Below are 25,811 nucleotides of genomic sequence, written 5' to 3' on the forward strand. Positions count from 1 at the left end.
CTTTGCCTATTTCTTCTTGTAATTTCTCTTTTCTATGTATATGTACACACATCTAAATGCATACATACATGTTTTGCTTTATGTGCACTCATGTCTATACATACATGAGTGCATATGAAGCAAAACAAGCAATATACACAAAAAAATACAAACCTGAATGAGGACTGTGCAAAAGTGCGGTGCATTTTTCAACTAAAAATAACACAACTAAAGATAAAACAGCTAGTGTGCTAAAGGGTAAGCAAAGTATCAAATGCAGCAACATAGATTAATTAGGATAACACACAAAACAACAGCCCCTCTAAGAAAAGAAAAACAAAAAAGACAAAAAGAAAAAGCAACTTAACCACCTGGGCGGTTACCCCGAGCCTGGTTCGCGGTAAGAAAACTTGCTGAAAGCGTTTACCCCGAACCAGGTTCGGGGTAGCTAAAAATAGAAACAAGCGTTACAGTGCAATCTGATTGTCATACAACATTGTATGACAATCGGATTACAACTAACAAAAAAACACTTACCTTGTCCCCACAGCTCCTCCGCAGACGTCTTCTGTCTTCTCCCAGAGTGTGCCGTGACGATCCCTGGGGTTTCCCGGTGACGTCGCTACATGCGTCGGTGCGGACGGGAGGCGGGGTGGGAAATTCAAATCATTTTGTACTGGATGCAATACAAAAAAGCTCTATTGAGTCCAATACAAAGAAATCTTTATATAATATATATATATATATATATGAATATATATATTATATATGCAACTGCACAGTTTCCTTATATTATACACAATTTTTTTTTCAAAGATTTTTTTTCTGTTTTAAAAAAAAATTTTTTTTTAAGTTTATTATTACATTTATTACATTTTGGACACATTTCGGTGAGTTATTCCTAAGAATTTTAGCCTACAATCTAAAATAAATTTCAATGCAAAAAATGTAACGCTTTTTGCATGGAAGTACGCAAAGAATTAGAACAGCGTTTGGGTACGCGTCCCTCGGTAATTCCTGATGACGTCGGTGCGTGTGCCTGTCGACCGGGGTCGTAGCGGGAAATTCAAATATTTTGTATTGGATTCAATACAAAGTCCTGTATCCAATCCAATACAAAATATATTTTTGTGGTTTTGTCTATAAGTATGTGACGTTGGACTCTGTTTTAAAATTTACCACACTAGAGAGGTGTTTTAGAAAAATATACCCTGTTTCCCCTATGAAGGCACTGTCTTATATTTTTTGAAATGCCAAAATATGCCCTAGGTCTTATTTTCAGGGGGATGTCTTATTTTTCCATGAAGAAGATATATATATATATATATATATGTATATTTAGATACATATATAATTATATACTACAACAATTATAAAAGCTTTCCAAGCATTTGCCAGAGAGATTCAAGCAGCTAGTAAAATCAGGCTAATCAATTTTCTTGAGCAGGTGGGTAAAAGGCAATCCAATTTGCTAAACAATGAATATTCTAGAGCTTCACCAATATTGCAGGAAGTGACATCCAAGATAAAAAACTGCTGACCAAAACAATTGAGCTTTTGGGCATGTCCACGAAATGTGAAACATAGTGCCTCCAAACTCACAACCTCTAAAACAAAATGGAGAAATTGTCGGAGTATATTTTGCTATTTGGTCTGGAACCAGATACCGCCTCAATAAAACCTTGCAATTAGCTTCAACCAAACCTGAATTCAGGGAGACTTTAAATAGCCAAAAGTATTTCATCCCAGTCTTCCCTTTCACAGAAAATACCTAGGTCCTGTTCCCAATATTCCATGTATTTAAGTTTTGCACTGGGAGTAGCAAGGACTGAGTATAGCAAAGAGATCTGGCCTCTCGTATTAGTTGGAGATCAGCAAAAACTTTCAAAAGAAGTGGATCAATAAGGAGGGGAAGCCATTCTAAGTTTGGAGTAGATGAAAGACTTAATCTGTCGAAATTTTAAATATTCTCTAGCTGGTAGTTCTCTTTTACTAGTTAGATAATCAAAAGCCAAACATTCCCCGCACATCCAACACATCTCCTATTTTCAGGAAACCTTTGGATATCCACCACTCAAAACTGTCACAGTTCTTACCAGGGGAAAACTCTGGATCATTCCATAGTGGAGGAAAAGGAGCATGGGACGTAAATATTTGTAGATGAGACTGCAGCTTATCCCAGATTGTCAGAGAATGGACAAGCGCCAGGCAAGTTATCTGAGGTCTATATTTCTTTGAAATCCATAAAATAGCAGATAAAGCTGTGGACAAGCTAGCCCCTCCAAGTCTATCCATGAGGCCTGGGACCAGAGACATTACACAGTGAGATTTGGGCTAATTGCGCTGCTCTATAATAATAGAGCAGCGCAATTATATGGGGGACTCCCAAACCCCCCTGGGTACATGGAGCGTGAAAAGAAGCTTTATGAACCCTGCTTTTTTTCCCGTTCTAAATAAATTGCATAATTTTTGTTTGCAAGTGGTGTATTTTATGAGTAGTAATTAGGATCGGGAGAGTGCAAAAGAGATAAAGTAGTCTAGGGAGAACATTCATTTTAATAGAAGCTATCTGCCTGAACTATGACGAGGATGACTTCATCCATTTGTTCAGGTTCAAAAAAATGGTTTTATAGAGAGGTTCATAATTGGCACTGTATAGAGTTTGATAAGAGGGGGTTAATTTAATACCAAGATATTGAAATTATTTTTTATTCCATTGAAATTTGTATGAGCCTGTAGGAGTATCAATTAAGTTAGCAGGATTAATAATATTGAGAGCCTGGAATTTGGCACTGTTAACTCGTAGACGCGAGAAGGGGGAAGTGATATACATTAGCACATCATCTGCAAAGAGGGCACATTTATTCTCCGTGTTACCACAAAGAATGCCTATATTTGGATTAGATCTGATAGCTATCGCCAACGGCTCCATGGCTAAATCTAAGAGAAAAGGGGACTGCCTTGTCTAACAATCAAAATGGGGGAGGACAGAAAACCTCCTAGGGAGATGTTGGCTGAAAGGGTATCATATAGTGCCCTGAGAAGATTGGTGAAGTGTGGGCCAAACCCCATTGCAGACAATAATGAGAACAGGTATGGCCTAAGTTATGCTATCAAAAGCCTTTTGAATATCCAATGATAAAAATAAAGCTTCTCAAGTAGTCCCTGGTCTGGGGTCTGTCTATGAAGCAAAAAACCCTCCTGGTCAGGATGAATATACGCTCCCAAAAAGGAAATAAACCGGGTGGTTAAAATCTTCATCATAATTTTTTAAATCACAATTTATAGGAGAAATTGGCCTATAACTTGAGCCAAATTTACCCAGGGGGAAGGGGATTTTTTTTTACAGATAATTAAAGTTTTCTACCAGGTGAGGTGCCAGCGTGGGACCAAATTTTTTATAATAAGCATTTGAAACTCTATCTGGACCAGGTGTACTACTAGTTTAAGTAGCTTGAGAACTTTCAACATCTCCTCCACTGAGGATGGCTTCTCCAAGATGGCTTTATGTTTGTTTTTCAGTTTAGGCAAGGAATAATTTTTCAGGAAATCATGAAGATCAGGTTGAGATATTGGATTAGATTTACCATATAACTGAGTGAAAAAGTCATGGAACATAGCCATAACTTTCTCAGGGTGCTGTGACAATTTACCTTTTTTCAGCTTGATTTTAAGGAAACATGAACTTTGGGTCTAGGATTTAATTTGTTGACCAGAAGTCTACCCGGTTTATCACTGCATCTATAAAAATTATTGGCTGCCCAGCGTAAAGATTTGTAGGCTCTAGTGGTGAGTAGCATATTAAGTTCCAAGTGAACCGACTCTAATTGGGCTTGGGAATAAGGGGGAGGATTGTCTTTATGTTGACGCTGAATATTATTGTATTCTTTAAATTTGAGATCTATCTGTTGGTTTTGGGTTTTCTTAACCTAGCTCCTATTTTATTGATTTTGCCTCTAATCATGGCTTTGTGAGCTTTTATTATTAATATTAAACAAGATTTATAAAGCGCCAACATATTACGCAGCGCTGTACATTAAATAGGGTTGCAAATGACAGACGAATACGGACAGTGATACAGGAGGAGAGGACCCTGCCCCGAAGAGCTTACAATCTAGTAGGTGGGGGAATTTACACACAATAGGATGGGAGATATGCAGTGGTGGGAAGTAGTGATGGTTTCAAAAGACATGGGTAGGCAAGTTTAAAAAAATGCTTTTTGAGTGCTCTTTTAAATGAGCAGAAAGTAGGAGCAAGCCGAATAGGATGAGGAAGACCATTCCAGAGGGTTGGGGCAGCTCTAGGGAAGTCTTGCATCCGTGCATGTGATGAGGTTATGAGTGAGGAAGTCAGTAGTAGGTCATTGGAGGAGCGGAGAGAGCGGCAGGGGGAGTACTTTTTTACCAGGTCAGAAATGTAAGTGGGACAAGAACTGTGTAAGGATTTGAAGGCAAAGCACAGGAGCTTGAATTTGATTCTAAGATGAATTGCTCCGTTGATGTCAACGGAGCAGTAAGTAGACTCTCAATAAGTCTCCAGGTGAATGAAGAACTAGACCTTTTCAAACTAGTCACTTGCATAAAGACTCGGTCATGGTCGAACCAAAGAGTAGAGAGGATACTAGCTTTTTACACCAAAGGCACCAAGGTAACCTGCAAAAGAATGTGATCAATCCGAGAGTAGATCTCGTTGAAGGGTTCATTTCCCTCCAAATATTGATTAGCCTATGTTGCTTTTAAAACAAGGAGAATTTGTAACTCTTTTTGATGGGATATTTATATTTTGGGAGAATAGATTTATCCAAAATCTGATCCATTGCTAGGTTAGAATATCCCAAAAGTATTAAATTGCCTTTGATTCTGGGTGTGACCTTTGAAAGCAATTGGTGAAAAACATCCAGTTGTCCCTCATTAGTAGAATAATATGTAACCACAGGTAATTCAGTGCCATAAAAAAACACAGCATAACCCCACATGTTTTCTTAGGAGTATTGGCTTGGTAGAATATAGAGTAATGTTTATGGAAGAAGTTAGGGTTTAAGGTGTGGGAGAAATGGGTTTCTTGAACAGCCAGTATATCCACTTTTGAAAAATTATAATAATGGATAACGTTGGATCTCTTCAACTTGGAATTTAAGCTCTGAACATTATGGGTAAGAACCGTAATGATAGGATGTGGTTTAAATCAGTGGGAGCAGAGACCATCAGTTAGGGCAAACCATAGTAAATTAATGATGTCTCCATAGAAATGGGGGTTGAAGAAGATAGGAAAGAAACACCAGGAAAACAAACAATTAACAACAGTACAATGCACACTGGCTCATGAAATAGAGATCTAAAGGAAATACTCCCTCCCCAGCACAGCACAATATCGCATGGAGGACCATCCACTTTAGGTGCTGTCAGCGCATAATAAGCTCTATCCAGCTCTAGATTCGATTCTGGAACATCTGGTAATATTGACCTCATGAATCCCTTGGTTACTTCTATAATGTCTTTCACTGACTCTGAAACCACTCTATCATGGAGTTTACTGCGTCTGGAACGATTTTCCAAATCATCTAATTTATTTAAAGATTCTTAATTTGATTTTCCAGCAACATGATTTGAGAAGTGTTTTGAGTGACTCTAGAAATAGTGTCATCCAATTTCTGCTCAATTAGATCTAGCCATGCAGATCTTTTCATAATTATGTAGTAATAGAGGATGAAGTTTTGGCCAACTCATCTGTAACAATGCAGCCATGTGATGAAGCAGCCTGTTTTCCCCTTCAATATTAATGAATGTGTCATGCTCGGAGAGACATGACCACTAGGGGGCCCTTTGGCTTGCACAGAGGTGGTGTGACCGCTGAGAAGGGCCAAGACCCAGAGTCTAAGCAGTAACCAGGTTATCTCCGGAGCCTCTGATGGTGAGGATGTTGTGCCGCTGGTTACTGCCAGGTTGCGGTCCTTGGACACACCAAGGTGGGCAAAGCACGGTACCAAATCACTAAGCAGAAGGATAGTCAAGGAAAGCCGGGGTTAAGACAGGCAGCAAGCAAGTGAGGTCAGGTCACACACCAGGGGTCAATAGCCAGGGATCTAGGGGACACTGGAAACAGCAGGAGGTACAGGTGATGCAGGGATATCCACAGGCAGACAGGAACACAGAAACTGCACAGGAAAGTTGGCTTGGAACCAACAAACTGGACAACGAAGAGTTAACAGGAACTAGATCACAGAACTTGGGAGCTTGAGAGCTTGAGCCACTTGGTATAGACTTGCTGCACAAACAAACAATACAGTTTGTGAGCTAGCTAAATACCCAGGGCTGATCATGAGGCTATTTCCTGATTGGCTAGCGGATTGGATGGAGTTGATAAAGCTTGGAAACAGGCACGTCCAGCATCAGAACTGCAAGCATGCACAGGGGAGTGATGCCTGTGCTTTAGTGAGGAACAGGTAAGTGTGACAGAATGAAGCAGCACTGAGTTGGAAATCAGGAGGCTTTACATTGAGGAACCTGAGATCTCTGTGTAATGAAAACTGTGCAGGTACTTGCTCATCATCTCCAGAAATCGGGGAGCTATTACTGTTCTAAAGGTGCAGATGCATCCATAGCATGATGAGGACTGCGATAAGGAGATCTGGGGCCCTGGGAGCTCAGCATTGGTGATACTGGTGTTGAGTATGAGGCTGCTAAAATTTCTTTACCCCTTTCAAGGGGTGTACTGTGAGGACAGCTGGGAGCTGATTTAAGCTTGAGTTGTGCCACACTGTTCCGCACATCCACCACCTTGGATCTGATCCCCAGTGCCTGGGACCTGGAAGATCTGTCATTTTGCTGTCATATTGTACTGGATGCCGTGTCAGAGATGCGATGGAGCGGGATTAGGAAACGGAGGGTAGCCATGCAGATCAGGCTGCTGCCAACATCACGGGCGGGGTATGGGCACTACGATCCGAGAGAGTGATCAAAAAACACATAGGGAAGTTTCTGCTAAAAAATAATAATATAAATTATAGTCAGCATTGATTAAAGAAAGACCGAAGTTGTCAAACAAATTACCTATTTTATGAGGAAGTAAGTATACAGGTAGACAGTGGAGTAGCAGTTGATTTAGTGTACTTGGACTTTGCTAAAGCATTTGACACATACCCCACGGATGGTTAATGTGCAAATTAGGGCTACATCCAGAGAGTAGTGATTAATGATGCATACACTGAATGGCCTAAGGTTATCAGTGGTGTACCCCAGGTTTCAGTGTTTGGACCTTTACTGTTTAACAAATTTATAAATATATTTATATAGAGTTTGGGACTAAAAGTACCATTTCTGTGTTTGCAGATGACAGCAAACTATGTAATGGAATTATGTCCAAACAGGATGTCTACAATCTACAAGCAGACCTGGTTGTACTGTTTGATTGGGCAGCCAATTGGCAAATGACATTTATTATTGATAAATGTAAGTAATGCACTTGGGGGCTAACAACATGCATGCTTCATACTGTCTAGGGGGAATACATTTGGGGGAGTCAGAAATGGAAAAGGATCTGGCGGTTCTGGTAGATCATAGACTTAATAACAGCATGCAATGCCAAGCTGCATTATCTAAAGCTAGCAAAATACGTTCTTGTATGAATAGAGGAATAGACTGCAAAGATCGATACATAATACTGCCTCTGTACAAAGCATTGGTCAGACCACATATGGAAAATACAGTCCAGTTGATGAATCTGATAACTGAATCCCTTGAGAAGAGACGTTTAAGTGGGAATATTATCACCCTTTTTTAATTATATAAACGGTCCATATAGAGAATTCTCTTCCCAATTATTCACTTTAAGGTCATTACAAAGGACAAGAGAGCACTCCTTACGTCTGGAGGAAAAGAATTTTAATCGCTGGATAAGGAAGGGATTCTTCACTGTAAGGTTTGTAAAAATGTGGAATAGGCTCCCTCAGATGCTCCCTGGATGCTTTTCCAGAAGCACAGAACATTACTGGGTATATAGGCTTTAAAGTAAAGGTAACAGAGACTGTTGACCCAGAAAACATCCGATTGCCTCAGGGAATCAGGAACTAATTTTTTTCCTTGGTTGGAGCAAATTGTACCAGGGGGTTTTTGCCTTCCCCTGGATCAACTATGTCCATAGTGTTTTATATCTGGGATATGCTTATTTCCCTTGTGGTTAAACTTGATGGACTTGTGTCTTTTTTCAACGTGACCTACTATGTAACTATATGAAATGATTATTCATAAACATGTACTTGGACTTTGCTAAAGCATTTAACACTGTACCCCACAGACAGGTAACATGCAAGTTAGGGTCGATAGGTTTAGAAAAGTCAATCTGTAAATGGATAGAGAACTGGCTTAAAGATCGCATCCAGAGGGGGGGATGATCACCCTGTATAAAAATTTAAATGGTCCATATAGAGAACTCTTTTCCTCATTAATCACTTTGAGATCAATACAAAGAACAAGAGGGCACTCTTTGAGTCTGGAGGAAAAGAAGTTTAAGCTCTGGATAAGGGATTCTATAGATTGGATAAGGGAACTACTATAGATTGCTTTAAGAATGGACGGGACACTGGATGTTTTTCTAGAAGCACAGAATATAACTGGGTACTAAGGCTTTAAAGTAAAAATAACAGTGACTGTTGATCCAGGTAACATCCGATTGCCTCATGGAATCATGGTATTTTTTTCCCCTGTTGAAGCAAATTGTACCAGGGTTTTTTTTTGCCTTCCTCTGGGCCAGCTATGTCTTATAGGGTTTTATATCTGGGATATGTTTATTTCCCTAGTGGTTGAACTTGATGGATTTATGTTTTTTTTAACCTAACCTACTATGTGTGTATTTGTCTGTTATGGGGGACAAAGAGCATGTAAGCTCCATCCTTTTTATCAAAAACCATACCCCTGTCTTTACATAACAGTAAGTAACAGTAAGATCATTATTGGGAGAGAGGGCCTCTTTCCCATAACATGATCCCTGTGTTGTGGGGGCCCGTGCATGAGGAGCTTATTTGGATATATCCTGCTTCTTACACCTTACATAGTACCCCTTACACAATCCCATAAGGTGTTAAAAAAGTCCCTAAAAATAAAGACGCCACACATTTTCCCCCACAATGTGTCTCACAATAACCCCTGCCATTCCTGCGCTATGTCCTGCTCCTTCACTCTCCTTATTTCTCCATCTGTGCTCCTGCACCTTTTTACTTTACTGATACTCTCTGGTGACATCTCACCCAACCCTGGTGCCCCACACAGCCTCTACTTTCCTTATACTCTCAGCAGGACACCCCCTTCTCCCTCCTCCTAACCTCATCCTCATTCACCCTACCCATAATTCCTTACTCCCTCTCTCTGGCAGTCTATGGAATGCCAGATCTGTTGGCAAGAAATTAACCTCCATACACAACCTTCCTCTAAGTCTCTGAACTTTCTGGCTCTCACTGCAACGTGGCTTTCCTCCCCTGCTGCTGCCCTCTCCTATAGAGGCCTGCACTTTACACATACCCCCAGACCTGGCAACAAAGTAGGGGGTGGTCCCCCAGATGTTGACTGGTAACAAGGAATGTTAGGAAGAAGGGGGAATGTATTGCCCTCTTCCAGAAAAAAATACATTTTGGAGTTTTTCAGTTGAAGTGAACATTGATTCACAAAAATGTTGCATTACCTGCACATCTGGTTTATATGGATATGATCTTCCTACAGTCCTAACGCCCCATGTGCAGACTCTTTGCCATTACCCACTCAATACACCTTAAGCATGTGAATTAGTGAACAGGCTGTAACACATCTGTTATGGTGGTAGCAAACTCTATGTTTCTTTTTTTATTACTAAACACTATTTTTAGAATACATTTCTCATGAGTGGCCATTGCTCATGCTCTTTCTTTAAATTGAATGATTTGATGAAATTCTACTCTTTGTACATCATCAGTGCCAAAATAGGGGCTTCATCCTATACTAAAAAATGGCTTCAGATATACTTTAACAATACTCCTCTCAGGAATCTGGTATAACAGCAGTGTTTATGACAGTCTTCCTCACAAACCACCATTTGACCACTTTCCAGTTTTTACATTTCCTTTTAACATATTGCCATGTTTTATTTATTCATGATCAGATGCCAAACATTGAAATGTGGACATCTGGGACTGTGATACAAACCAACATTTTCCTCTTACATATAGACTTCCATAATGTTTCCCTGTTTGGAAATTGGCGACAGACTTTATTCAGCATTTATCACACAGTGGTAACCAAAACTTGACCTGCTGAGTATATAGCTATATAATTTCATGGGCCAGTCTAAAGCTCAAATTCTGTATTTGCAAAGAAAGGCTACATTGGCATGCAAGTATGGACACCAAAAGAAAATGGAAAATAGTATATACTTCACCCATCTAAAGACTTATCATTAATAAAATGAGACAGGACTATCTGGGCTGGATTTTTAAAAAAATGTATTTATTTTTTTCTTAACATGTATGCAAACATACAATAAAAGAAATATGTGCCAATAAATAACAATATAAAGGACAATAAAAACAGGTTTTAAACTTTTCCCTTTACTATTCTAAAACTTACTAAAACTTCATGTAAACCACAACATGGACTAAATAAAAGGTCTGGGAAACTTGTAAAAAACAATTGTTATCTGTAAGAGGTTCAGCTGCTAAATTTGCAAAAATGTAATCTATTAATAAAACATTAGTTAATGATTATATAAAAACAGATGTTCTAAACATTCCATTCTCTAGCCAAAATAAGAGCATAAATCATGGCTAGCAAGACACCTTTAGGTTGGTTAAAAATATATATTTGTGTTTAAATTCATCTATGCATTTAGTTATATCTTTATTAAAGGCTATAACTGACCAGTCTTGATAACTTCATGAGTCACATTGAGGTATGTTGAATGTAGGTTTAAGGTGAAGACTTAATATGAATATGAATACAGTTAGCTTTTGCTTAGGAGCTGGACAGGGGATTCTGTGACACTCGGATGAACAAGCCAAATGTTGGCTAAATGAGGATCCTCATATAAAAGTACCATATGCTATGTCCATTCTTGAATTCAAATGCAATGTGTAAAACATTAGACTAGAGCTTTAAAGTTTATATGATATAAAATATTTGGGTAAAGGTCAACATATGACATTCTAATGGGTGAAAAGGTAACAAAAGATTGTCATTATTGATTAAACAATCAAGTGTATTTAGAAGGTTAGGCGCCTATCAGTAACAGGAAGATGAGTGGCTTATTTAATGAGTAAATACAGTCCAAGATTTCAACATACTGTAATTTTTTCAACTTTTTTTAACTTTTGGATCTTGTCCTAGTGATAAAAAAACTGTCTTGAATTGTTATCATTTTTTATAGGGTCTTCTAATGGTGCTTTTAACTTCTTTGATCACCTGCCCTGTCCCTTTTTCCTATTTACTCTTCATTTCCCTCCTACATTCCCTCTTTATCATATCTGTCACTTTCCCCTTTTTCCTTTCAATTTCTAAGTTGCCCTGTACATTCTATTTTTATGTTATTTCCCTCATCCACTCTCCACTAGATTTTTTTTTAACCATCATCTTCTCTGCTCCTCTCCCCCTTTTCCACCCCATTCTTTAATTTCCCCTCCATTCTTCCTTCATCATATCTGCTCTACTTTCTACTTTTTAAACCTCCCCTCCTTTCTCTATTTATCTTTTCCGCTCCTCTTCCCTTTTTCATTTTTGCTTTTTCCCTTCATCTTTTTTTCTCCGTTCATCTCCTCTGCTCCCGTTATCTCCTCCTTTTCTCCCCATTCTTCAATCCCCACCCATTCTCCTCAAATCTTCTTTATTGCCCTACTCCCGATTTTCTTTATCCACTCTTTATTTCTCACCTATACTCTATCTCTCAATCACTGATCTTTTCTGCTCCCTACACACTGCCTTTTTCTCTCTATTTCTACTCTTCAATTTTCCAGTCTTTTCTTCATCTCTGCTTGGCTTCCTACCATTCCCTCTCTTTTCTATAATTCTTTCCCCCTTCATCTTTTCTGGCTTTCCCCTTTTACCTGTCCTTTCTTTCATTCTCCTTTTTTCCTGTCCTATCTTTCATTCTTCCGTATTTTCTCTCTTATATTTCCAACTCTTTTCCCCTCAATCTTTCGCCACTCCCCATTTTTCTCCTTTCTTGCTCTTTTTCCCTTTTTTCTTTTTAGCTCATTATTTCTTCCTGCATTTCTATATTTTTCTTCCCAACTCCTCTCTCCCTTTTTTCCTATCTACTCTTGAATTATTCCCCTATCCGTTCATTGTTTTCTCTGCTCTCCCACCCTCTCCTCATTCCCTTTCTAGTTTTCAATAGTACCTTCCTTTCTTTCCTCTGCTCTATTTTCCTTTTTTTTTTTCCCCCTATTTTGCTTTTCTCTTTCAAAGTATTTAAACACCATGTATAATAAAGCATCCAGCTTTAGTACATCTGCTGGGAAGACGTCCAGGGCCTTGTGGAAAATATACCTTTCTGTGTAACTCTCTGTTGCCCCCTAAAGGTGATGAGTGTCATTACACAATACAGATGGGATATGGAAGGTTATAGATGTTTTGCATTTTGAAGAGTTCTTGTGCAATCATGTTTGTGAGATATGAGGTAAGATAAGTAAAACTGCCCCATAAATAATTATTGGAAGTGTGTACCTAGCTTTAGCCTAAAATTGATTTGACAGGTGCTCTTTAATCTTCATGTAAAGCACAGGGGTATGGAAGTGTTATGTATCTTTTTATAATGTATCTTTTTATGTATCCTTTGACAAAGTATCTCTTTACAATGTATCCTTTTATGTATCCTTTTATATTGTATCTTTTTACATCTGTTTGGAGGCTGTAAAAGCTCTACACAGTGCTGAAACAAACCCGAATTTTTCTCCCTTTGACTTTAATGGGATTGGAATTCGATCACCTGAATTTTTTGCTATATTCGGCCGAATAGCTGTCGAATCGAATAGTGAGCTATTCGACCAACACTAATCCTCTTCACTCTTTAAACCTTTTTCATCTCCACTCCTCAGTTATCCTCTGACTGTACACTTTGTTCCCCACTCCTGAGTCTGCTCCAACTTTCTCCCTTAATTTTCTCTGCTCCCCTATCCTCTCTTTCTCTCATCACCCATCAGTTGTCCCCTCTTTTCTTCCTTCATCTTCTTTGATCACCTGCCCTGTCCCTTTTTCCTATTTACTCTTCATTTCCCTCCTACATTCCCTCTTTATCATATCTGTCACTTTCCCCTTTTTCCTTTCAATTTCTAAGTTGCCCTGTACATTCTATTTTTATGTTATTTCCCTCATCCACTCTCCACTAGATTTTTTTTTAACCATCATCTTCTCTGCTCCTCTCCCCCTTTTCCACCCCATTCTTTAATTTCCCCTCCATTCTTCCTTCATCATATCTGCTCTACTTTCTACTTTTTAAACCTCCCCTCCTTTCTCTATTTATCTTTTCCGCTCCTCTTCCCTTTTTCATTTTTGCTTTTTCCCTTCATCTTTTTTTCTCCGTTCATCTCCTCTGCTCCCGTTATCTCCTCCTTTTCTCCCCATTCTTCAATCCCCACCCATTCTCCTCAAATCTTCTTTATTGCCCTACTCCCGATTTTCTTTATCCACTCTTTATTTCTCACCTATACTCTATCTCTCAATCACTGATCTTTTCTGCTCCCTACACACTGCCTTTTTCTCTCTATTTCTACTCTTCAATTTTCCAGTCTTTTCTTCATCTCTGCTTGGCTTCCTACCATTCCCTCTCTTTTCTATAATTCTTTCCCCCTTCATCTTTTCTGGCTTTCCCCTTTTACCTGTCCTTTCTTTCATTCTCCTTTTTTCCTGTCCTATCTTTCATTCTTCCGTATTTTCTCTCTTATATTTCCAACTCTTTTCCCCTCAATCTTTCGCCACTCCCCATTTTTCTCCTTTCTTGCTCTTTTTCCCTTTTTTCTTTTTAGCTCATTATTTCTTCCTGCATTTCTATATTTTTCTTCCCAACTCCTCTCTCCCTTTTTTCCTATCTACTCTTGAATTATTCCCCTATCTGTTCATTGTTTTCTCTGCTCTCCCACCCTCTCCTCATTCCCTTTCTAGTTTTCAATAGTACCTTCCTTTCTTTCCTCTGCTCTATTTTCCTTTTTTTTTCCCCCCCTATTTTGCTTTTCTCTTTCAAAGTATTTAAACACCATGTATAATAAAGCATCCAGCTTTAGTACATCTGCTGGGAAGACGTCCAGGGCCTTGTGGAAAATATACCTTTCTGTGTAACTCTCTGTTGCCCCCTAAAGGTGATGAGTGTCATTACACAATACAGATGGGATATGGAAGGTTATAGATGTTTTGCATTTTGAAGAGTTCTTGTGCAATCATGTTTGTGAGATATGAGGTAAGATAAGTAAAACTGCCCCATACAACATGTTCTTGAAATGTTATTCTCTTGTTGACACTGAGCCATTTTGAAATGTTAGCTCATATGAGTTATACTAATAATTATCAATGAATCAACAAGCCATTAATTGCACAACTGCAAATTGGCAGAAATAACGATAGGAAGTAATTTGTTTAGATGTACTACACCGTACACTATTTGCTGTTAAACATAAGAAATCTCTGTTATAATTCAGAATTGGTAAAGTGCCTTGTTTCAGTTTTTGTTAACTTCAACTATTCAGTATGGTGCAAAACAATTTTGAAATTAAAGTGTAACAGCATTTTGCAAAAAAAAATAATACACTGCAAAAAAGGAGGTCGGGGTAAGGTGCACCCTGCAACCCATTTATAAAAGTTGGGGGTACTTTGGAAGTGTCATCCTTACCTGATATTCCATTCAACCTTTTCTAGATTGTAAGCTCTTCGGGGCAGGGTCCTCTCCTCCTGTATCACTGTCTGTATTAGTCTGTCATTTGCAATCCCTATTTAATGTACAGTGCTGCACAATATGTTGGCGCTATATAAATCCTGTTTAATAATAATAATAATAATACCCAGTACTGGCAGTAAGCAGTTTTTCTCTCATCACAAGTTCCCAAGTGATTGTGCATGGCATGGAATTCAGGAAAAGAATAACACTGGCTACAGTACTTAAAATAGGATAACTACTGATAAAGAACCATATTGTTATCAAGAGCAAAGGAGACTTTCTTTGGTCAACATCTATAAAAACAGTTCTCTTTCAAGAGAAGAGACATATATTTATTTAAAGTAATGTATAATGCGTCCTGCATTGGCCCAGCAGCTAGTGGAAGGAACCATAGTACACAGCTCAAGAAATCAGTCCCACTAAGAAGCATCTAATAGCAGTTGACATCATAGCTTTGCAAAAGAGCAAAGAAAGGACTTACTGTACCCCTGGACAGGTAAGTATTTAACATGTTCTTTTACAGGATGCCTTTGCATCACAAGTTAACCAACACATTTGATTTAATACTACAGTGTCTTCAATGACCTCTGACCTTTTATTTAGGAGTTAAAAAGAAAAAAACAGACAAAAAAACACATGAGAAATATTTCATTTATTGGAAAGTACATTTGATGATGCTTTGTTCAATCCACAATAAAAGTGAATATTAAAGTGGGAATTTTATCTAGCCTTCTCAGTCACTATCTTTTGCATTCTGACCTGTGTTTAATGTACACACCTTGTTCTAAAAACGAATTACATAAAACAAAGCCAACACCACTCCCTCACTGAATCATCAGGAGATAAATGAAGTTGATCTTGGCTTACAACAAATGGACACAGATGATTGTGTCTATTGTTTAGCTGCATACATTAAAATAAATATTTTTCATATATATATGATTCATATATATATTTTTAAATTATTTGCCCTATCTAATAATAAAATAAATTAGTCCAGTAGCTGGTAACAGTTCTTTTACATGGGTTGTTTACTGGAGTTTAATTGACCTAAAACAATGCTGCCAAGTCACTGAGGAAGATGTGCCATTTCCGGCTGGTAAAAGGAAATAGGAACATTTTTTAACATAATCTTCAAAAACAAAACAAAAAATAATTTGAAATTTTAAAGGAAATGTTTTATTGTCATGCTAGTTTTGCAAGCATTTACATTCTGAAATTAAGGACCCCTATATGTCTTTAATGTGTTCTTAGACAATTGCTTTGGTGCCCTGATGAGTCTGGCTTAAATCCAGCTACAAAGCATTTTATTATCAATGAAAAACATTTTGATTGCAAATCTATGTTTGAATAAGTTCCAGATTTGGTTGAAAAAATAGGATGTTTATCTTGTATCTTCAATTTCATAATTTGTAGACTAAGGGCTTTGAAGAAATGGGAGATGGATGCAGAAATGGATCGAGTAATGCAATATTCCAACTTTAAATTAACTGAGAGGATTTTTAGGAATCAAAAGTAAATTTTATATGCATGCCATTCCCCACTGAGAACACAGACTGTGGTTCTTCTTGACAGTACTGAGAGGACAAAGCCACAGAAACGACATGGATATCCAGAGAATGTGCAAATTGTATAGGCAGCTATGGGCCAACAACGTACATATGTGAATAAAATTGGTTTGCAGAATCTGCCCAGTGCACACAAGATCCCGCTTGGGTTACACTTGATCCATCACGATCTAGTCTATATGTGGCTATTCAAGATCTAAAGTACGCTGGGGCACACAGCCCTCCAGCTCCACAGCCTCAGGCCAACCCTCGTACTTGTTACTGCTTTTGCTGTTCTTTATTAACTGGAAGGAAGGAAAGCAACAAATAAAAACCACCATCAGTGATTTAGCTACATTTGAAGCATACAGCCCTAATAATTTGTTTTCACCATCAACACACACACACACACACTTTAGCCGGTGAAGGTACAAGAATATTTAGGGCAAAATTTATGTAAACTGAAAGCATTTACACAGTTTAACAACCAGTAAATGGACTTTAAAACAATAATTTATGTTCAAACAAGCACTGAAGTCATTCAAGTTAGCTATTTCAGCAGTTCCTCTGCAGCAACTCTCTGCCCTTCCAGCAATGACTCAGTTTACCCAGCACCCCATTCCCATTCAACACGGACTCGGCCTTTTAGTCTGTACTATAAAACCAAAATCTCTAAGAGGCTGGGTTAGTTAAGCTACGTACACACTTCCAATTATTATTGTTTGTTATGATATTTATTTTTGATAGCACTTGCTATCTATCCAAAAGGACAGAAAAATGTATGTATTTCTCTACTAAAAATACAAATATTTAATTATGAATCACACAGCTCCATTATGTTACGTTACATTAAGTGATATAGGCCTCAAAGTAGATAAAGGCAGAGGGCCCTGAGGGGAGTGCTCGGTAAAAAAATATTTGCCAGTTACACAGCTCCATTGCAAGGTATAGACCTCAGAGACAGAGTAGAGGTAGAGGCCACTAGGGGGAGGAGTAGAAGGAGATGCTGAAAGGCTGTGAACGTGCTGTTCCCATCAAGATGTCCATGAAGCAGTTGACAACTAATCAGTACACTCTGCAGAGGGGGTGTTAAAGTCATTGCCGATCCAAGCCTTATTCATTTTAATAAAAGTGATTCGGTCAACATTTTCTGCGGAGAGACGAATCCGTTTGCCACTTACTATGCCCCCAGCTGCACTGAACGCTCTTTCAGATAACACACTTGCGGCTGGGCAGGCAAGGATCTGAATGGCATGTTCTGCCAGCTCCGGCCACTGATCAAGCTTGGATACCCAGTAGCCCAGTGGGTTCTGGCTTTGCAGGTTGCAGATGTCCCATGCAGAGCTCAAGTATTCATGCCCCATGACTGAGTACCGCTGCTGAGTGTCATTGGCAATTGCTGCACGACTGGCAGCTTGCTACCGCTGAAAAAAAGCCTGCATAGTTTGGCTTAGATGACCTCTACTGCTGCTGCCACCCATGCCGCTGAAAGCAGTTGTTTGGCTCCCATGGCTGGTGGAACTGCCATAGGGATCCCTGCTGCTGCTGCTGGCAGCTGGAACGGCTGAGCATAAGTCCCCTACAAGCACTTCTTGGTAGTGTTGCATTTTAGGTCCCCTGTATTGGGGCAAGATCAGTTGTTGTATCTCAGGCTTGTAACGTGGATCCAGTATTGTAGCAATCCAATAGTCGTCAGTCTTTGTTTTTATGTGTTCTATGCGTGGATCTTTGGCTATGCACTACTGCATGAAGGCTGTCATTTGGCTCAAACTACCCACAGCTGAGGTAATTCTGGACCCACACCCCTGTGGGTCAAACAGCAGCAGTGGGTCATCCTCCTCCTCCTCCTGGTCTTGCCATCCACAGAACATGCCGTCTTGTATTTGGGTGGATGGACGCCATGTACCCTCAATATCCTCCTCTGCCCCTTCCTCCCCTTCTCCCATGCCTGCAATGTCCTCCTCATCCTCTTCCACCTCCTCCTCTTCCTGGATTGGTAGTGCACTATGCATAGTAGGCACGCATGTCTGAGATGATGTTTGAAACGTCATCTCTTGATGCAGCGTCCGCTCTGTGTCGTGTCCGAGATCCACCATCATCTGTTCCAGCAGACATATGATGGGGATGGGGTCACTGACACAGGCCTGATCTCTGCTGATCATCCTGGTGGCCTCTTCAATAGGTGACAATACACTATAACTCCACCAATCTGGCACTGGCTGTGTACGACCGGCGGAAATGCGCTGATAACTTTCTGGCCTTCAGCAACAGCGGCTGGAGACCTGGGTAATTCCTAAGGAAGCGCTGTACTATCAGGTTCATGACGTGAGCCAGGCAAGGTACGGGAGTTTCCCACAACTCAGGGCTGCAAGCAGATTGGCCCCATTGTCACACACGACCTTGCCTGGCTGAAGTCAGTTGGGAGTTAGCCATATGTCCTCCTGCTCCTGCAAGGCACATAAAATGGCTGCGCCCGTGTGGCTGAGTGGCTTCGCAAACCCAGGCTTCGCAAACTCAGGACTGCGTGGCAACGTCTGAATTGTGCACCGAAATAGCAAACTGCAGGTTGTTGCTGGCAGTGAACAGATGCTGCCGAATGGGAGGTGCTGGTGCTGGGTATCCACAGCAAAGTGTCCCTGGAGGAAGAGGTTGAGGCACAAGATTCAAAGGAGGAGGTGGAAGTGGAGGTTGAGGAGGAAATTGCATGGCGATGTGCTCTGGGCAGAGGTAGGTATGCAGGCCTTGCTGCAGCTGCATCTTCCCCTGCTGCCACCAAAGTTACCCAGTGAGCTGTATATGAAATATATCTTCTCACTCCATGCTTGCTCGACCAACTGTCGGTTGTCAACTGAGTGCTGCAGGGCCATGGACACATTGCTCTGAACGTGTTCCTGCAAAAGCAGGAACACATTTTTCTGCAAAATACTGTCGCTTAGGCATTGGAGTCCAGCGGCCGGTAAGGGAGGAGCTCCAACGCAATCAGCTGTGCAATTGTTTTGGGGTAATTTGGGCCATATTTCCTCTTGCGCTCCAGCATCTGTCGCATGGAAGGTTGGATGCTGCTAATGCTAACCACAGAAACAATGGATGATGGGGTAGAAGTTGTGGGGGATGGCAATGATGCCTGGTCCTGACTGCTAGTAATGCGACAAACAGCAGCCGATCTGCGTTGGAGCTCCTGTTCACCTCTGATAGAGCCTGAAAAAGGTAATGCTTGTCTACATGCCATACTCAAATTGCTGGCAGCAGCACGGTGGCAGAAGGAGGAAAGGCAGCATAGGAGGATCGAGCAGTTTGAGCTTGCTTCTTGGGCGGAGGTGGTTGCACAGAGCTCTGTGCTTTGACCAGGTGTTCCCGCCAGGTTACTGGGTGGTGGCTTTTTAAATGAGTGCTCATGCAACTTGTTCCAAGTTTGGGTTTTTGCCTCATTTTAAGTGTTGAGCACACAGTTTACAGATGACCATAGTGTTGTCATCACTATAGACATTAAAAAATGCCCACACTGGCGAACATTTAACTGGGTCGAAAGGTGCTCTGGAGATGGTGCTCGTGGTGGCGGTCCGCGGTTGTTGTTGCTGTGGTGACAGCTTCCGACGATTTACGTCTATGACTTGCCTCACTGGTACTTGAAGAATGCAGAGTGTGGGCAGCTTTTACCCTCTTCCTCTCTCTCCCCTTTTGAGGGCGCTCTGCAACCTCCTCCTCCTCTTCTTCCTGCCTATGATGATCTCCTTGTTCGCTCCATGTCAGATCAAGGACATCATCACATCATCATCAGATGAGACAGTTTCCCTATATGTGCCGAAAAGAAGCAGCGGCCTTTTGGAGCTAGTTTGAATTGGCTCGTCTGAGAGTGTTCTGGTGAAAAGTAACTGGGGGGAAAGCCTGTGAACTGATTCTCTTCATCAGATGACTGAAACAACTGAGCATCTTCAATGAATGCTTGTAGCTCTGCCTCTCCAACACCTCGGTGGGATTCCTCTACATACTGCCGTACACGTGACTTTCCAGCCGCTGATGAAGAACTAGGAGGAACAGGTGTATCATGGACTGTTTGGGACACCTGTAAGATCTGTGTCTGGGACTGGGATGAAGAGGGGGCATAATCACTAGACCCAGGCTGGGTCATGTACTCCACTACGTCTTGTGCATGGTGTGGCAATAATGGACGTCCACCACCAACAGCAGCTGTTCTTGTTTTTGGGTCTGTAGCTAAAAACAAACTCAAACTGGTTTGCTTGCCACCCCTCCCAAAGCTGCCCTTTCCTCTTTGGCCAGACATTGTACAAATGTTTTTATTTATGTGGCTTGACACCCTGCAAAATACTTTGTAGCTAATATGCTATATGTTATGTCAATTTGTACAGTTTGTGGATTTTTTGATTGGGAAGGGGGGGTTGACACAAAAAATGCAAGTGCGCTGTGTTGTATGCAGCACTTTGCTTCAGGGGTGACGCTTGTAATATGCAGCACAGTATACAAACTATTTACTGCAGTATACACTGTGTCTGTCACTCAGTACAAGTGTGATACTGTGCACGCAGTCAACGAGGGGACCCTGCCTCTGGCTGCGTGTATGTAACACACTGACTGACTATTTATCTATCTATCTATCTATCTATCTATCTATCTATCTAGCTATCTATCTAGCTATCTATCTAGCTATCTATCTAGCTAACAGTGAAACACTCTACCTATCTGAGTACAGTAGATTTTAGGACTGTACCAATACAGTACAATCCAACAATCTATCTGACTAATAGTGTGACACAGTCTAACAAAGTAAAGCACTTTTTTCACTTTGACAAAGCAAGCCAAGCAGCACAGAAAAGTTGTGATGCTATCAGCAAATCTCCGTCAGGAGTGGTAAATGCAGGCACGCCCTGGCCTTATATAGGCCAATGGCTGCCTGTGTGGCATGCAGTGACAGACAGGCAATCGTCTGCCTGCCACAACAAACATGGAGGGGGGCATTCCTGCTCTAATTGGAGGGCCCTAGGCATCATGGGGGAGGTCCCTAGGCATTGTGGGAGGGTCGAATTCGGGGATTCGAATTCTGCAAAATTCGAGTCGAGTCCACCCAAATTCGAACGGTCATATTCGGGTCGAACATTAGGACGTCCCGAATTCGAACAACAACACTACTTTTGAATACAGCTTATTCTACTTTTGGCTATATTATGGCCACTGATGATGTAATGCCTATGCATAGTGAGTTATACAATTTATGTTATATTGTTTTAAACTAATATATGGGTAATCTTCTTAAAACATTACTGATTCCTGACAGTACTGATTGTGTACCTGTGAATGTGTTCCTGGTTGTATCAGTGCAAAATTAATTGTATCCCTGAAGTCATTTTTCTGGTGGTATCAGTGACAAACTGGCTGTATCTGTTTGTGTATGCTTCTGGCTGTGTCACTGGAAAACTAATTGTGTCTCTGAGCGCATGCTTTTGGCAGTGTCAGTGTTAAACTGATTGTATCTTTGTTGGCATGCTTCTAGCAGTGTCTGGAACTAATTGCATCAAGAATTGATTTTACATGGAGAAGTTGTTGGATTGTTTATACAGTATAAGTGAAAGCAAACTCAAAACAGCAAAAAAAAAAAAAAAAAATACACTTACCTTCAATCAAGGTCAGTTCTATCCATCTGGGGGTATCCTGCATAGGGTCCCACGTCGTCCCAGCATTTGTCCTGGAGCTGGTGCCACTACCTTTTCTTTTTCTTCCTACGTCACATGACCCATGCACAAGATCGGGTGGCGTAGGATTACGCATACAGGAGATCGGCAAATTTTTCTCTTTGCGCAAAAAGGTGTGCAGAAGCCTTCTGGGATGCACTCCCATTCATTCTCTGCTGCTGCATTGAAATAGCGCCGCTACTACAATTCCTTGCATCACTCGCGTCTATCGACCAGCGGGCTCTCTGCCTATGCGTTACCCCGCATTGGACTGTTTTTATAGATGCAAATAATGTCAGGAATTTTAGTAGCGGCACTATTTCAATGAAGAGGGAATTTTACCGACGCGCCACTCATAAGATTTAGCTCCGCATTGGCCGCATCTCCCCCTCAGCTGTACTTTTCCTTGCTACTCCAAGGCATGGACTTGGATAGTTGGATTTTTATAGAAGAAGATTGTTATTATTTTTGTTAGCCGGTGCAAAAAGGTTACCTTGAAATTTTACTCAGAAGGCTACAAATAGTGAAAGAGGCATAAGATTTTTTCTTAAATAAAATTAAAAGAAAATGTTATGCCTCTTTCTCTACTATAGGCTTGTTCCAGATTGAATGTGAACCAAAACCTCTTGTTTACATATGAAAGGGGTTTATATCTAATGAGAAGGAAACATTTCCTCAATTTTTTCAATAAATTTCAAGGTTGGCCTGTGACTTTGTCTAAGTTTTTAATTTTGGCCCACTGTGTTTTTTGACACCCCTGGCCTGGGCGATCAAGAATTTGAGGGCAGTGCTCCTTAAAAAAGGGTGTTGTACTTAAAAAAAAAAAAAAAAAAAACAAACAGATTTTTTACTTTACATAAAAGGGTTGTCTATCCTTTTATGTTAAGTGAAAATTCTGAGTTTAGGTACTACGCTTTAAGTCACTTGAAAAATCACACCTCCTTTTTAAAGTAACCATAAACTTTATTTAAATTATGTCTATATTTTGCCACATAATATGTCACTTTTAGTTTGACCTGGTAACCAGAAACTCCAAAGCACATGTTAGACTTGTAGTCCTGACCAGAGGACCAGTCACAGGACCATTAATAAAGCGTACCTAAACTCAGAATTTTCAGTTAAAAGAAGAAGAAAAAAAAAGTAGAAAACCTTTTAATATTTTTTTAGGTGTAACACCCTTTTAAAAAAAAAAAAAAAAAAAGGTGCAGCAACACTCCCTAATTCTTGGCCACCTAGGCGGTTGAGAATGAATAAGAGCGCAAAGCCTTCCGGAAAACCTATGTCAGGCATCCCGGGAGGCTCTTGGGCGCACCTTCTACGCAGACGGAGCCTTCTTTGATCAAAGAGAAATTTTTTTTTTTTTTATCCTAGGTCACCCCATCTTGGGCCTGGGTAGAGTGACGTAGGATGAAGAACCCGGAGATGAAGACAAAGACGGTGGCGCCCGGAGCACCGGCTCTGGCTTGAATATTGGGATGACACAGGCCTAGATGCCGAACACCCCTGGAGTGATCAGTCTGCCCTGCTAGATTGAAGGTAAGTGTTTCAGTTTTTTTGAGTATAGTTCCTCTTTAAGGACTGACTATGATTTACTCTACATTAGTGTAGCCCTGTTATGGGGGGGTAATGTAAATGACTCCCACAAAACAAGCTATGGCGCTAACCTGTAGATAACAGAGAGGATCCTGAGCCTTCGCTATGTGGAAGAGTGAGGATATTAATAAAGTTGGCAGTGCCTCCACCCAGGACAGGGTCTCTGTTAGCAGAGGGGCTCCCTTCCTGGGACATTAACCAGAAATAATAACAGCAATATAAAACATCTGAGCTCCTGCATTTCTCTATCTATTGATGGGGTTTCCCAAGCCACTATCAGGGGCAGGAAAACTTCAACAACTTTATTTGCTATTTACAAAATTACAACTTAGCAAGAAGATAGAAAAAGGCAGACCCCTACATTAGCTACATGTACAGGGTTTCTATTTCCATTCCTACATTGATTCCTAATTTTAAACAGTGGAAGTTCATTTACCTTGGCACATCACATCATGCAAGGTAAACCTTGATTGTGGTGTTTCCCTTGCAATTAAGGCTGATGGTGCACATTTATATCACATCTATTATTTCAGGCAGGTAAGCCATATTATTGCAGAAGGGACATCACCTGCCCATTTCTGAAAAAATTACCTACCTAATCCTATAAACTCAAAAGTGGAATTTAAAGCTGACCTCAACTCAACACTTTTACTTTACATAAAATGGTAGACAACCCTTTTATGTAAAGAAACAAATGTATTTTTTTAGTGCAACAGCACTGCCACTTTATATCTTGATCGCCGCTGGATCAAAGTAAGGTCCAGCACCATTGAGGGATCTACAGGATTAAAGGTGTGATTTTTTTTCACTTTAGTCCTGCTTTAAGTTCCGCTTTAAGTCAATGATAACTCCCACAACAAGTTTTGAAGAGTCACTCTTTTAGACAAAGATAAGATAATCCACGCTTTTTACACAAAGATTTGTAATACTTATTTATATCTATTTGTAATAGGCAGCTTTTATTACCTTTTTGTGAATATTCACCACATTTGATACATCCTCACTTTGGTGAAGCAATATGGCCACCTTTGTTTGCTAACCAGGCTGTATGGGTGTACGGAAATGGCGCCGGTTGCTCACTAAGGTGTGGCTACGCATTTGGTGGCTCTGCGCTTTGCATACGCTGACCTCTTGCGGCTACCTTCCTCCTGATAGCAGGTTAGGTATCCTCAGCAGTGCACGGCCAACCAATCCCAAGCTGGGATCTGCTGTAGCTTTGACGACACTCTGGAGACCGAATTCTGCGGCCAGGGCTACCGATACTTCCGGATGTGGTCGAGAAGGGAAGACGTAGCATTATTGTACAGTGATATTGCTGGTCCAGTGTACACAGGTAAGGGCAGAGCCTCTGATAGGTACCAAGAAATATCAGCATGGAGACACCTGTAACTGGGTATAGTACCATCTGCCTTTGATCGCCAGGGACTGCTGGCAATTACCTATAGAGATGTGAATAAAACCAGGATGTCCCTTATTATCCTGTTTCCTGGTCATTTCATAATATTAGGACCAGAATTATTTAAATCCCATGCTGATGTAAGGACAGACTTACCTGTTGTTACTCATTGAACATTCTTAGCAGCACTATCATAAACCTAGAAGATGCATTTAAATACATTGCTGAAATCATCTACCGTGTAACCTATCTGTAATATTTGTATTATTTCTGTAACTCTATTGGAAAAAAAATTTAGGCTTACAAGCCTGTCGCCTTTTTTGTAAGGGTGACACCGCTCATGCACTGCCTTGTAAAGCAGTGGTGGTGTTGTCACCTGCTGTAGACATAAGTCATGTCTTCATATTGAAGGAGGGGTAAAGGGTTGGACTCCCGGACCAGTGAGTGTCTTGTTCTGCAAGTGGCAATCACCTAAAATGCTTTTCTGACTCCAGTGGGATTTTGCTAGCGGTCACATGATCATTACTAGGCTTTAAAAAGGTATATGCTTTGTTGCTGACCCAAGAGGACACTTGTCTTTACTTATCTATTCTGCTGCTCTGTTTGCTTGTGTTTAGGTGGATTATGATTGACACTTACACATGTGCTGGTGCCTCAACAACCAGTCACCTCTGTTGTCATGGTGGAGCAGACGTGCATGTGGAGGGAGTGTGAAAAGAATAGCTTTTAGTG

The 25,811-nt window shown here is 40.5% G+C and overlaps 1 protein-coding gene and 1 long non-coding RNA gene across 6 annotated transcripts in view; one reads left to right on the top strand and one right to left on the bottom strand.

Moving 5' to 3' along the window:
- The window catches only part of LOC140343731 (uncharacterized), a 554,400-nt gene that overhangs the window by 40,267 nt on the left and 488,322 nt on the right, over positions 1–25,811 (bottom strand). The window lies entirely within an intron of this gene.
- LOC140343726 (protein FAM3A-like) overlaps positions 24,747–25,811 on the top strand; it is a 33,064-nt gene continuing 31,999 nt past the window's right edge. For 2 of the 5 annotated variants that reach the window (XM_072430593.1, XM_072430592.1), the window contains exon 1: positions 24,754–25,016. In XM_072430593.1, coding sequence (XP_072286694.1) covers positions 24,953–25,016 — 64 coding nt within the window. In that variant the 5' untranslated portion in view covers positions 24,754–24,952. Of the gene's footprint in view, positions 25,017–25,811 lie in introns of all 5 variants that reach the window. The other 3 variants (XM_072430596.1, XM_072430595.1, XM_072430594.1) reach the window with 3 other exon arrangements.

The sequence above is a fragment of the Pyxicephalus adspersus genome, chromosome Z (genome assembly GCF_032062135.1).
Source record: "Pyxicephalus adspersus chromosome Z, UCB_Pads_2.0, whole genome shotgun sequence".
NCBI classification, from domain to species: Eukaryota; Metazoa; Chordata; class Amphibia; order Anura; family Pyxicephalidae; genus Pyxicephalus; species Pyxicephalus adspersus.